Below are 14,130 nucleotides of genomic sequence, written 5' to 3'. Positions count from 1 at the left end.
TGGTAAACACGTAAATAACATTCTATTGGGTGGTGCAAGCCTGGTAAGCTTGTAAATAGCATTCTATTGGTGGTGCAAGCCTGGTAAGCTTGTAAATAACATTCTATTGGGTGGTACAAGCCTGGTAAACATGTAAATAGCATTCTATTGGGTGGTACAAGCCTGGTAAGCATGAAAATAGCAATATTTAGATCTTCACAGGCATTAGAACACTCTAACAACATTTTGAAAGTCACGAGGAATGTCCATGAAAATTGTAACATTTATAAATTGGGTTAAAATATGTTACCATTTGTAAGTCAGACCCGCATTTCAATGGTCCAGCCATCTACTGTCTGTCATTCAGACATTATAGTACAAAATATAAAATAAGAGATATGTGTATTATTTAACTGTTTAAAAACAAGAAGGAATCACAATTTTAGCTAGCCATAATCAGAAGCAAATAATGGGGGCTTGAGAATTGAATTTTTGAAGGTTCTAAATGAAGATAGACGAAATGTCTCAGACTTGTCTTTTAAATCACTCTATGTGAATTACTATACAAAGGAAAATTATTTTTTTTTTCCAAGAGGAATTCTTTAGATCAGTTTAATGTTATAGTTTGGATCAGTGTTTTCTGAGTGATGTAGAGTTGGAAAATTGGATGTAATTAGCCTATGAAGTTGAGTACATGTATTCTATGAGCAGTTATTACTGAGTCAATTTCAAGCAGATTATAGACATAAGTCTCTTTTTAAAATGAGTCCCAAAAAAATTGTATTTGATTTTAAAACTCTCTCTTGAAATAATTTTATATAAAAATGAATTATTTATAGAATGCTACCACTTTCCTTTCCCTGCCTGAATTCTCTGACAGCATATACTGTGGAGAAATTGATCAATAATGAATTCAGACACTGAATTTGTGGTAAGAAAATACCATGCATTATAATAAATAGTAACATGGACTGGTGTTTTTGGAAAATGAAGGCAGAAATTACTGTAGCTGAGAAGGTCATGAAGAATTTGATAGGCAGTTAGCACGAAAACTTCTTCATAATAGTACTAAAATATTACCAGTACTGTGAGGGAGACTTTTAAAAATCAGGAATTTGTTTCTGTTGCTTTTTGTAACAGCGATGTCATTCTGCTAATGTGAGAAAATAATAACCACATTCTAGGGCATTTTAGATTTTTTCATGCCAACTTTAAAAAGCTGATAATCTTGACTACTGCTCCGGAACAAGAATGATTTATTTTTAATTACTTTATGAGTCAGAAAATAATATTTTGGTAGAACAAAACTATTCTATCATTTAAACGCAAATCTTATGTCATTAATAAGCAACAGTGACCCACTGGCTTCCCCCCAGTTCATCCATCATTTGGACTAGGGGAGCTGGATAGAGCTGATTTCAGGGGGTGCCCAGCACCATCCCCTAGAAAATACTGTTTTCCCTGGCCTGGCACCAAAGCCTGAAATTTCACCATTAGAGGCTTTGTCCACTGTTCAAACTTCATCCTTCCAGTAGACCTTATAGCCACTCACATTTTTTTGAGTATGGGCTTCTGAGGCCTTTTCTTGAGAGAGGGGTTTGTGATTATGGGGAAGGGCAGAGAAAGGCAGCTAGCATCGCAGGGCAGTGGCCAAAAAGACAGGCAGGTGTGGAATACACAAACGTCACCTGATTGGGATGTTTGCATGTGGCCAGCTTTAGTGGGGTAGTCGGTTTATTTTGTTGTTTGTGTTAAGAATTTGATTTGGAGGCTGCTCAGGTGAACGGGGTTATGTTTTGTGCATCTGTGTGGAAAGTTCACGGTCCCTTTTCTAGTTTCACATTTGAGAGAGATGGTCGTTCCTGGGATGCTGTTTTGGTGGATATACACCACACTTCTCACTTTGGGGAAACTGATTCTTTTATTGAGCTTCTCAGGCTTGAATCCTGCCCAGGCTCCTCTCCAACCACTTATGGAGACCGGTTACCTAAGGCTGCAAACTGCAGCTGCCGGGAAGAATCTCAAGGTCTCAGAGCTAACGCAACAACATTGGCACTGACTCCCACTTCATTTGTGTTTGATGAAAGCCAGTGTGTTTGTCCCCAGTTATTTACCATTCTGGTTTAATTAGTCCACAAAAACAAAAACAAAACAAAAGAAAAGCCACGGAGTTTTACGGAAACATACACACACCTTCAGGAAATCCTCCTGCCTCTACTGGCTTTCAAAGTCAGTGCTGCACAACAGGAAATGAAGTTGAATCCAATGTTAACAAATGCTGTTCTGAAAGATGTGTTGGTGAGGTGAATGATGGTGGTGGGGTAAGGATGCCTCAAAAAGAAAGGTGTCTTTTAAACAGGAAGTGCTGAGCCAGCTGGAAGCCCAGTCTAACTTGCAACGTTTTCTAGAACATATTTCACTAAAGCTCTGAATTGTAGTGACATAACATTATGTTCCTACTTTTGCTCAAAACTTATTTTTAAATGACAGCAACTAAGCAATACCCTAAAATCCCACTAATTCAGGCTATATTCAAATATAAATTTAGTAAACAACGTTTTCTAACATACAAATCAGGACTTTGAAAATGTAACTTATCTTTCATTCACAGACACTTTAAAAGCTGTTTAATATAACATGTTGTAATGCAATAAACCTAAACAGCCCTGGAATTTATTTTTTATAATGTGATCTTATCATCATTTGGGTAAATAAGAGAACAAACAAAAACTTTAGAATTACAAGTCGTATTTAGTGTTTTCCAATTAAGCGATCTTTTTGTTTGTTTGTTTGTTTGTTTGAGACAGGGTCTTGCTCTGTTGCCCAGGCTGGAGTGCAGGGCCATAATCACGGCTCATTGTAGCCTTGACCTCCCTGGCTCAAGTGATCTTCCCACCTCAGCCTACTGAGCAGCTGGGACTACAGGCACAGGCCATCATGCCTGACTAACTTTTTATTTTTAGTTTTGTAGAGACGGTGTTTTGCTATGTTGTCCGGGCTGGTCTTGAACTCCTGGGCTTTGGCCTTCCAGAGTGCTGGGATCATAGGCATAGTGACTGCACCTAACCTTAAGTGAGATTTTAAATGATTATCACTGCTAACCTGTTCTTTCCAAGATACAGACTTTCCCGCAATAAGAACACCTTTCTGGCTGTACTCTGTGAGAGCCAGTCTCATCCGGAGATGCTTTGTGCTAAGTTTCAGGTCTGTGAGGAGCAAGGAAGGACTTGCTGGTGATAAAGGTACCAGACCACATGCCAGGACCTGCCTCAGCGAGGAGGCTGTTGGTGGCCTGTTCTGCTCCAGGTGAGCAGAGTGTGGGCAGTGGGTCAGGATCCCCAGCGTGTGCTCAGATATGGGGGACAAGGGTTAGGTCCATGAATGAGCCTTCCCAGGGGTCTCCCTCTTGGCTCACAGTATACGGGCAGAGGCCAACTGGAAGTTGTTAACTCCTGAACGTCTCTCAGGGACAAAATGGGCCCGAAAAAGAAACACACAGAGAGAATCTTCAAGACAACATGTGACACCTTCAGGCTGATTTAACTCATGTATCAGAAAGGAGAAGGAATTTGAAAGGAAAGTTTGAAAAGGCATTTTCCTGGTGCCGTGGAAGTAATAGCATGTAACTGAGTAAGAGTGAGTGTTTTAATACTGCCATTTTCAAATGACCCTTCTAAGCATGTCACTTTGGAATGATGGAATGATCACTTTAGGTCTTTTTTACACTTAGGTCCACTTTTACAGTCGCCCAATAGGTGCAGATGTAAGGTTAGAACATGTTCTGTATGTCTTTGAAGCTCCTAGTTACTTGTTCCACAGCCAGCAGAGCACAGCGGGAGACAGAGTTATCCATCTCAGGAATCACTGAAGCATTGGAAAGTTTTCCTAGCGTATCAGTTAAAATCTCAGAGAACGATGGGTTCTTTTAAAAATTAGTTTCTGATCACTGTCATAAAAGATGGAGAGACTATTATCATTTCTTGTAATTTAGGAGGCCTCATGTTAGTTACTTTGATCTTTCACTTGCAAAGCCGTACATCTTACATTTTGGTACCGTTGTCCATTTTGTGGGTCAAGGTTAGTCTCGAATTTAGAAGATAAGAAGAATACTTACGGTTCCCCCCCACCTTGAATATTTTCATGAGTAAACACAGGACGCTGTGGCTGAAATGAAATGATTTTCAATGTAATCAATGTTTAAACTGGTACTAATTAAAAGATAATTTGGATAATGGCATGGTACTTTTCTTGACATTTAATATTTCCTGTTGTAAAAAACCAAGAGGAAGAAAAAACCAAATAAAGGGTTTCTGCAGGATTAATAATAAAATATTTAAAGGGAGCTTCAAATTAAAGCAAAATAACCAAGGTCAAATGTTTTGAACATGTCTACAATCTAGTCTGCTCAAGCTTTAAGGAAAAGTCAGGGTTTGGTCCCACTGATTTTTCAAAGGCCAGGAATAAGGCAAGAACATAGACAGCAAACCACTAGAATAGGAAATATAGACACCTTCATACAACCTTATTCTCCAGCGTTTTCTCAAACAAGCAGAAAATAAACCACATTTAGTTTCACAGCAAAGTATCCACATTCATTCTTTCGACCTTTCCTTCACAGACAACATTTTCACATACAGCACAGAGGAAAATATCAATAGGCAGACATCCCATGCTACATCTGAATTAACATTCTCTGTTCTCAATGTGGAGAAAACACATGCATTTTTAAAAAGAGAAAACAGAACTTTGGAATGCAACGAACAATATCCGGGTAACATGTAACATTTTACCTTAGAAGAGAAACATTGGTAGAAATTTCCAGTGCACTGAACTCTCGAAAGAGTTTCTTTTCTTTTTAAACTAAGCATCAAGACCAGTATCTGTAATAGATACTTATAATATTGGAAATGACAAGCCTTAGCATCCCATATACCCACATTAATATTTTCAATGAATGAAAGTTAACACGTTTGTTGAATATATAAACTCAGTGTAATTTATATGGACTACCTAAACTTTACCTTTTAGGGGAGAAATGCATACAAATCACTCATAATACATTTCAAAAACACTCGCTTCTAAATGATAGCTACAGGGTAAAATCAGAATTTGCATGGCAGTTATATAAGTGACTGTTTGATGATTACTGAATTAGCTATTAGATCCATGTCCTTAGACTTTGGGACCAGCTCTTAGATTTCCATAGTTACGAGTGGATTACTGATAGGCTGAAATCTCTTCCTGCAAATTGTCTGTAGAAACCCCACTGGTCCAAGCTCGGATGGATAACTCTGAGGTTCCTCTCAGTCTATGAGTCAATGATTCACCCACTTCCTAAATTCTTTATCCACCCCCTTTCTATCCTACTTGTCTATCTAGCATAAGACTAGGTACTCACAGTACTAAAACTGTAAGCTTTGATTCTGTTAAGTGGAAACCTTTATTAACAGTGTTCTTAGAAATTTCACTCAATAGTCTGTGGATAGAATATTTAAAACTAGAGCGCATAAGAATTACTAGACACAAGTATGACTTAAGAGTGTGAAATAGTTTACTCCTGTAAATCAATATGAGACTACTAACGATGTATTTATTATTAAAATTGGAAGATATTCATATTTTAAGAAAAATTATGACTAACCAATTTTCCAGCCATCTTAAAGATCATTTAATTCAAGATATTATTAAATCAATTTAAATATATAAGATGGTAATTGTAAGTCATTGATAAGCTTGTATCATATTACCTATTTCAAGTTCTCTTCCAATCCAACAAAACTTTATATATGTATAAAACTGTTATGCAGAAGTAAGATTTGTATACATCAATTGCCATTAATAGTATTTTGTAATACTTTCCCAGTCTTTGTTTTTTTTTTCTCAGTCTTCTTTCTCATTTTAAATGCCTGCAGAATAATGGTCTCCCACCTGTGTCTACATATCATAGTTTTCTTAACCATTCCTCTCTTTTTTATTTTGTTTTGAAGTTAGAAATGGTCTAGTCTTTCTTTTCACTATCATAAATAGCAATGCTGTACACATTTTCCTATGCAAAGAGCTATTTTCTGCTTTTGAACTATGTTTTAGAATATATTTCCAGGAGTAAAATTTCTGGCCAAAGAGTATGCATTAAAGCCACATGATTTTGAGAATGTACATGTTAGTCACTGAAAAATACTGTTCTCAAAAGTAACTTGAAAATGTCTAATATGCCACACTGCATATCATATACCAAGATCGCTACGACTCTTTCCTCAAAACAATCAGCACCATTTACAGTGCATAAAAAAGTTATGAATAAGAAAATATTATTTATCCTTGTCTTAAGAGAAAATGTTGTGTAAAGTATATTTCATTATGCTCTAAAATTGGTATCCTTGTTTTCACACATTCAAACCATTTTAACATTTTAAAATTGAGTAAAAGTTTAAACTTCTACATCACGATATCCAATGCTTTGTAAAACTGGTTAGTTTCATTTCATTGCTCTTTTGTTAAAATGTGAACACCACTTTAAAAATCAAATTGTTCATTAACATAAAACAATAAGCTTTTAAAGTCTGTACATCCCTTTTTAGTTATCATCATTATAATTCTACTAGTTTAATTCCTTTAACTCAACCCACCTCATCAATCATTTAAATGAACTGTCCCCTTGACCATTATGAAAATTTGGTGATTGCTGCAAATGTGCAGCTTCCCGGATCCCACGTCCATGGCTGGAGAACGTATGTTCGTATGTGGCAGCCAGCACTGTCCTTGCTTTTTTTTCTTGAGATGGAGTCTCGCTCTGTCACCAGGCTAGAGTTCAGTGATGTGATTTCGGCTCACTGCAACCTCTGCCTCCCGGGTTCAAGCGATTCTCCTGCCTCAACCTCCTGAATAGCTGGGACTATTTTTATATGCACCACCATGCCCGGCTAATTTTTGTGTTTTTAGTAGAGACAGGGTTTCACCATGCTAGCCAGGATGGTCTTGATCTCCTGACCTCGTGATCCGCCCGTCTCGGCCTCCTAAAATGCTGGGATTACAGCGTGAGCCACCTCGCCCGGCCCCAGTCCTTGCTTTTACCTGTTTCCCAATATCTCTTTTCCCTTCCTTCATATCTTTCAAACCCTGCCCCTCTTTTTACCCACAAATCATCAGTTTTCTATACTGTTCACATCCTGAGGCCAGACTTGATCAAGACTTCTCTTAGCAGAGAAGTTGTGTGTGTCTTATAATGGCGAGTTTTAGAACTGTTCAAAGCTTGCCTTTAACAAGAATCACCTCCATGTTAATGTGGATAACCAGGAGACAGTTCTGAGGAAAGCTGACCAATTACAGTACTTGAAATAGTTTATTTTTAAAGCATGTGACTAGTAGGGAATGCGTAGCACGAACAGTTATGTATGTTAGTTCATCTGCATCCTTCTGTTTTGGACGTTAACCACCATGTAAACTTGGGCATGCCTCAGCTTCCCTATCTCTGAAATCAATGAGTTGGACAAGATGACGGTTAATCGGGTCCCCTCAGGGATCCCATGAAGCACACACATTTCCACAGATATTTTTCCTCTGCTGTGTAAAGGTGTCCATCATCAGCTTTACACAGAGAGCTGGGACACTGACATTGATTGGTTAATTCTCATGTGTCTCAGTCATGTAAAAAAAATGGCTACAATTCAACTCCATTTTGCAGATTAGTAAATCAAAACCCAAAGACACTGGATAATTTCTTAATATGACAAATAGGTAAAAAAAAAAACAAAATGGTAATTTTGATGTGCACTCTTCATTGCAGGAAAGATTACTATGCTGGACTAGTCGGCCTAGCTTGGCTAAAATCAGCCGCTTAATTTTGACGCTGAGGTAGGTGCAAATGTCCTATAAGGTTATGTAAATAGATTATCTGAGGAGACCATCTTCGCCCTTTGCCCATGGCGGTGTAACGCAAATGTGCGAGTCCCTTAAGGAAAGATTTGTACTGCATCTGCACTCTGTTGCCACCTAGTGGTGAGCAGTGGCAGCAACAAGCTGAGAGTTGTTTCTGCTTTATCCACCCCTTTTTATCCAAGTTCCCAAGGCTGGATTAATTTTAAAAGCCTATCTTAAAGGCCACAGAGTGATATGGAATAGATAGTCATCTGTTTTTCTAACCATATTCTTCCCTTCCCACGTTTTACATTATTGAGAAAGACTCCCTTGTAAGCCACCAGCATTTTTGGTCCGTGTCCATTTCTATTTTGACTATCTGTGCAGGCATTTCCGTTTCTCCTAACTTCTTAGCAGTGTTAAGATAAATATAGAACGATATACATTTGTGACATTCAGAGAGGCTTACATGAGCCGAACCTAGAAAGATGGCTTTCAACTGACATATTACAATCATGGTGTTGGACATTTTGAGCAAGAATTATATTACGCTTATATTTCCTTGATGAATCTTAAGAGTAGAATAACAGAAAATCCAATGAAGCATGCTGCTGTTTTCTTGGTATCTTAAATATGTATTTTTTTCTGTAGCCCTAAATATGTAAGTTTTTTTCTGTAGCTATTTTTTAATGTTGTCAAAAACAGATACAAAAGAGACAAATTTTACACACATGCTAATTTCCAAAGCTAGAACCAATCACAAGTTACTGTTCATAAGGAAGCTGGTTTGAAATATCATGGAGTCTGTAACATCAGTAAAATATATACTTTCCTATCTTAGTGAGCTACAGTCTGTTGAAAAGCTGTCTAATTTATTAAAGCTTCTGCAGTTATCTCTGGAGGATTAATTATATTTAGTATCAAATAATTCTTAAACAAGGATTGACTGTTACTTTAAACACGAATGCAGAAAAATCTCTGAAAGCAATATAAGCAGTGCTAAAGTGTTTTGTCATTTTTTTCATAAAATATTAGTTGTACTTGCCAACTAGAATTAGATGAAATTCTCCTAATAATACCACATTTATGTTTAGCGAGGCTTATTTTTCCTTCTTAAATTACGAAGGTAAAACACAGCTTTGCACAAATCTAAAAAATAGAATATTTACGGTTCACACAAACATGTGTAATCTGACATACAAATACAAAATGTAAAAATCACACACACACACACACACACACAAAATCTAAAGGGGAACCAAAGCATACCATCTCATGGACCCATAGATAAGAAGTTAGTTAGTTCTCATCTTCATCACACAGCCTTCAGGAGGAGCTTTCCTGGCTTGTTTATATATATAAACAAGCCAGGAAAGGTGCTCTTCATTGCAAAGAAGCTCATTTTTTGCTTTGGCTCTGGAGGCCATTAGGGGGAGTCTAAGAGTCTCTACAAATTGGCATTCCTCTCTCTAGGACAACACAAAACTCTGCCTCAGCAACAAAATGAGGTCTTCCTATGCAATGCAAAAAGCACAAAGTGGCATAAATGCAGAATAATATCTACTTTTTTTAGAAATGAAAAATGAAGGCTTCTGTGAAATCAAGCCCTTGAGAACTTGAAATGCAAAGCATAGCTGTGTGATAGACCAGTTAAGGTTGAATCAGGGTCCATTAAAACAGAAATGAGGAAAGGAATCCTGACTTACGTCCAGATGAAAATTTCCAAACTCCTTGGCTGCATTCCTTAGAATTGATAGTAAGTACCGTTTAGAGTCCATGTATTTTATAGTACTGTAGGTATTGCAGAACTAAGTAGCTAAGGGAAAGTAATCTGACCTTTAAGTTCAATCAAAGCTGGCAAGAAACGGGAAGTGGATAGAATCCAGGGAGCAGTCTGGGGAGAAAGACAGACTGAGAGAATGTAGTGCACATCACCAGAGAAAAGAAGACGTTAGACAAGAATCATGGATTTAAAAAAACCCAAATTGAATGACACAGAAGCAAACGTGGCTGGAAGTGTGTGAGTCCAGCTCTGTATATTCTCGGCAACAGTTTTGTTCTTTGCAGGAGAAACGGTGACTAGAAAGCAGTGATTTAGTGTAGAACCATGAGACAGATGTAGACCACAACACACACGACACCCTTATTTGTAGAGCAGAGACTCTGACCGTGTCTTTGTGGATTTTGGAAACCTCCCGCACACCTAAAAGGGAAGCACATCACCAGGTGGTCACTTCATCTCCAGGGTGTCTCCAGCCTTACTTTAAGGCCAGTTCACAGCCAAGACAACTGAGGAAGAGCCAACCCCCGAGGCGGGGGTGGCCAGGATGTCTGCCACGAGGTGGAGGCGTGCTGACCCTACCCTGTGGGAAGCGCTGAGCCCTCTGACAGGCGAGCCGCAGAATCTCCTAGACATCACTGGGCTACGAGGAGGCTTACCCAGGACACATATCTCGCTTTTTAGGTCAGCCTGGAAAATGTATAAGAAGTTAGTTAGTTCTCATCTTCATCACACAGCCTTCAGGAGGAGCTTTCCTGGCTTGTTTATTCCATGCACACATAGCATGCCAAACTCCTGACATGAGGAACAACAGCAGAGCAGGGAAGGTCAACAGCTCCTCCAGCTGCTTATGCAGTTTCCACACCACAGGCACCAGCTGCCGTCTTAACATGGGACCCACAGGCACGGCAGAAAAAGGTTCATAGAGGAAAGCTGGCATAGGGAAGAGGCTAAGAATATATAAGAAATGCTATATATATATATATATATATATACACACATATACATATATATATATATATACACATATATATATATACACACACACACACACACACACACTTTTTTTTTTTTTTTTTTTGAGACGGAGTCTGGCTCTGTTGCCCAGGCTGGAGTGCAATGGCACAGTCTCGGTTCACTGCAACCTCTGTCTCCCTGGGTTCAAGTGATTCTCGTCTCAGCCTTCCGAGTAGCTGGGATTACAGGCACCCGCCACCACACCTGGCTAATTTTTGTATTTTTATTAGAGACAGGGTATCACCATGTTGGTCAGGCTGGTCTCGAACTTCTGAACTCAAGTGATCTGCCTGCCTCGGCCTCCCAAAGTGCTGGCATTACAGGTATGAGCCACTGCGCCCAGCCAAGGAATGTTATGTCTTTCATAGAATGCTTAGCAATTGGGTTCAAGATGCTCTCAAACCTAATCTGCTTTTTCATGCTTATTGAAGGGATGCAAGGTGAGATACAGGAGAATTTGGCCTAATGCCCATTAAATTTCATGGACTGTATCAGATATTTGTTGGAGGCAAAATTTTCTAGCAAACATATCAGAAGAAAGTAAGGCCTTTTTGGGGGGAAACATGGTGAAGTATGATGAAATACTGAAGTGCCCAACCTGCGGGCTGGACTGTTTTGGTGTTTTCCTTTTCAGAGTAAGATCTTTCATATGACAGTGAGTAAGCTGACCTTCTTGTGTGCAGGTTTTATTTTCCTTCCAATAGCGGACAGGATCTGGCAGTGCACTGCCTGGTATTTGATCTGGCTTAAGAGAACTTTAGGAGGAATAAAACATGCTTAAATAAAAGCATGTGGTTTTCTCAACTCTCATTTAGAAGAGTTTTCCTAATTCTCAGTCATGATTGACCTCAGATCGCCAGCCTCTGGGGATGAAGTGTGGTTGGCACTGTTGCGTAAGCGTCATGGCAGACAACGCTTGATGCTCTCCAAACCCATTCTCTTCTTGGTCCTCAGTAACGGGGCCATTTTGGATAAAGACTACATTTCCTGATTTGTAGCTGGATGTGCTCATGTCATAAGCTAGGACCAAGGGGATAGATGCAATTTCTGGGACATGGCCTTCAAGGCAGTAGGTGTAATCTCCCATCTTTTCTCCTTCCTGTTGGTTCATGTGAGAAGGGAACAGCTCGAGCTGCCACCTGGGACCCGTAGTGGAAGCTTCTCTCTGTGGATGGCGATGAGCCAACATCAAATGGAACCTCCTGGGTTCTCTGATGACTGTGGGGCCACCATACCAGTCCCTTCATTTATGTGTAAGAACAATATATTTCTACCTAGTTTAAGCTACAATTATTTTGAGTTTTCTGGGACTGTGCCTACCCCAGTCTTGACTAATCAGGGGTTCAATACATATCAGAGCTCTTAGAGAAAAAAAAACCCATTTAGCTGTTAGAATGATGTGGGTAATAACAGCTGGAAAGAGCACGGGAACATATTAGCAACAATCAGGGGCTGATTTCATGTTGAAAACCGTGCCCCAGGGACCCCCTTCTGATGGGATTGCTTTAGGGTGATGAGACTTCCTTGTGGGACCACAACCACTGAGTTACTTGGAAGAAACCCAAGGAAGAGCCTCTCCCTCTCCTCACAGAGCTTCCGCTGCAGCTGGAGGCCACATGCGGCAAGTCTCTTGCAAAATAGTCTCTTGGATGGAAATGGAGGCTCGGCTTACAGAAAGGCTGAGATTTATACTTTATTTATTTATTTTTTTTGAGACAGAGTCTCACTCTGTGGCCAGGCTGGAGGGTAGTGGCACCGTCTCGGCTCACTGCAAGCTCCGCCTCCCGGGTTCAAGCAATTCTCTGCCTCAGCCTTCCAAGTAGCTGGGATTACAGGCACCTGTCACCACACCTGGCTCATTTTTGTATTTTTAGTAGAGACGGGGTTTCACCATCTTGGCAAGACTGGTCTTGAACTCCTGACTTTGTGATCCACCCACCTCAGCCTCTCAAAGTGCTGGGATTATAGGCGTGAGCCACCGTGCCTGGCCGATTTATACTATTTTTTGTTATAAAAAATCATTATTTTAAAAGCAGATGCTCAAAAGACTGGGGGAAATATTGGATTCAGATTTACATATTAAACATAATTTATGTATCTTTCAGTCGTCTGTAATCTATAAAGTGGTAGTAACTTTTACGTTTATGGAAGATTTTGGATTGCATTTACTTTTATGGAGATTTTCATTGTCTTAGAAAACACTTTAAAAGAATGAAATTGCACTGACTTAATGGTTGACAGGGGTTGATAAAAATGTTATTACAATGATTTCATGCATGCTACACTATGTCTATTAAAACATTACTAAAAGTTTATTTTCTCTTTGCTTTCAGTACTAGGTTATTTCTTTTCTTTACAATGAGCATCAGCATTCTTGAAATGGAAGAAATAAAAAGGCTTCAGACTCAGATTGGCACAGTAACTGGGTCAGATGTGGAATTAAACTATAATGGCCTAAAATTTCGAGTTGATTCAATTTGTACTTAAATTTACAAGCACCAATAACTTCAGTGAATATGTTCTTTCAATGACTACAAAATAGATTTATCAGGTTTAAAAAAACTCAGTGGGAGATTCAGAAATCAAGATTTGCTCCTAAATAGGAGATAAAATAGAGAAAAACCACTTGGATTTGCTGGAGTTAGAAGTATTTCATGTGGTTATTAAAATGTTCTTTTAAAACATAGTTATTGTGAATACCTCCATTCTCTCATGTCATTCTGCAAACAACTGAAACCTAAAATATTCTTTAGGAATTTGGTTCTTGCAGAAGAGTAAACCTTTTTAAATTCTAGCTTTGTCCTGATGCTACAATGGTGTGTCCTCCATCTTTCTAAATTAGATAACCTAGATTCTTTTTTTTAATTTTTTTTTTGAGACGGAGTCTTGCTCTGTATCCCAGGCTGGGGTGCAGTGGCCGGATCTCAGCTCACTGCAAGCTCCACCTCCCGGGTTCACGCCATTCTCCTACCTCAGCCTCCCGAGTAGCTGGGACTACAGGCGCCCACCACCTCGCCCGGCTAGTTTTTTGTATTTTAGTAGAGACGGGGTTTCACCGTGTTAGCCAGGATGGTCTCGATCTCCTGACCTCGTGATCCACCTGCCTCGGCCTCCCAAAGTGCTGGGATTACAGGCATGAGCCACCGCGCCCGGCCAGATAACCTAGATTCTAAGGCTATTTTCCCTCTTATTGATTAAGCTTAAAAACCGAAGAACAAGTTAAAAAAAAAGACAAGAAATAAATACCTTGGCCTTAAAAATAAAACCACAGAAAGAAGAGAAAAAAAGAGAAATTCTTAGCCTTAGGCATCATATAAACTGGCTATTTAAAACATTTCCTAGTTATTTTCTGCCAGCTAAGGAAAAAACCTCAAAGAGCAAAACGCAATGAAAGTGTTTCATTTTTTAGAAAGTTCCTGTCACATCTAACAGGAGCACATAGACAGACTATGGCAGCGAACGGGTTTGGTGACAGTGATTTTGAGATTGCATAAATGGCA

General features: G+C 39.2%; 1 protein-coding gene across 11 annotated transcripts in view; it reads right to left on the bottom strand.

The window, feature by feature from the left end:
* The window catches only part of SORBS2 (sorbin and SH3 domain containing 2), a 378,235-nt gene that overhangs the window by 3,662 nt on the left and 360,443 nt on the right, over positions 1 to 14,130 (bottom strand). For all 11 annotated transcript variants that reach the window (XM_023221003.3, XM_023221004.3, XM_023221011.2 and 8 more), the window contains one exon: positions 4,094 to 4,143. In XM_023221003.3, the coding sequence (XP_023076771.2) occupies positions 4,094 to 4,143 (50 nt within the window). The remainder of the gene's footprint in view (positions 1 to 4,093; positions 4,144 to 14,130) is intronic.

This window comes from Piliocolobus tephrosceles, chromosome 3 (genome assembly GCF_002776525.5).
Source record: "Piliocolobus tephrosceles isolate RC106 chromosome 3, ASM277652v3, whole genome shotgun sequence".
NCBI lineage: Eukaryota > Metazoa > Chordata > Mammalia > Primates > Cercopithecidae > Piliocolobus > Piliocolobus tephrosceles.
The sequence above is the reverse complement of the archived record's forward strand: the minus strand, read 5'-3'. Positions and strand labels throughout refer to the sequence as shown.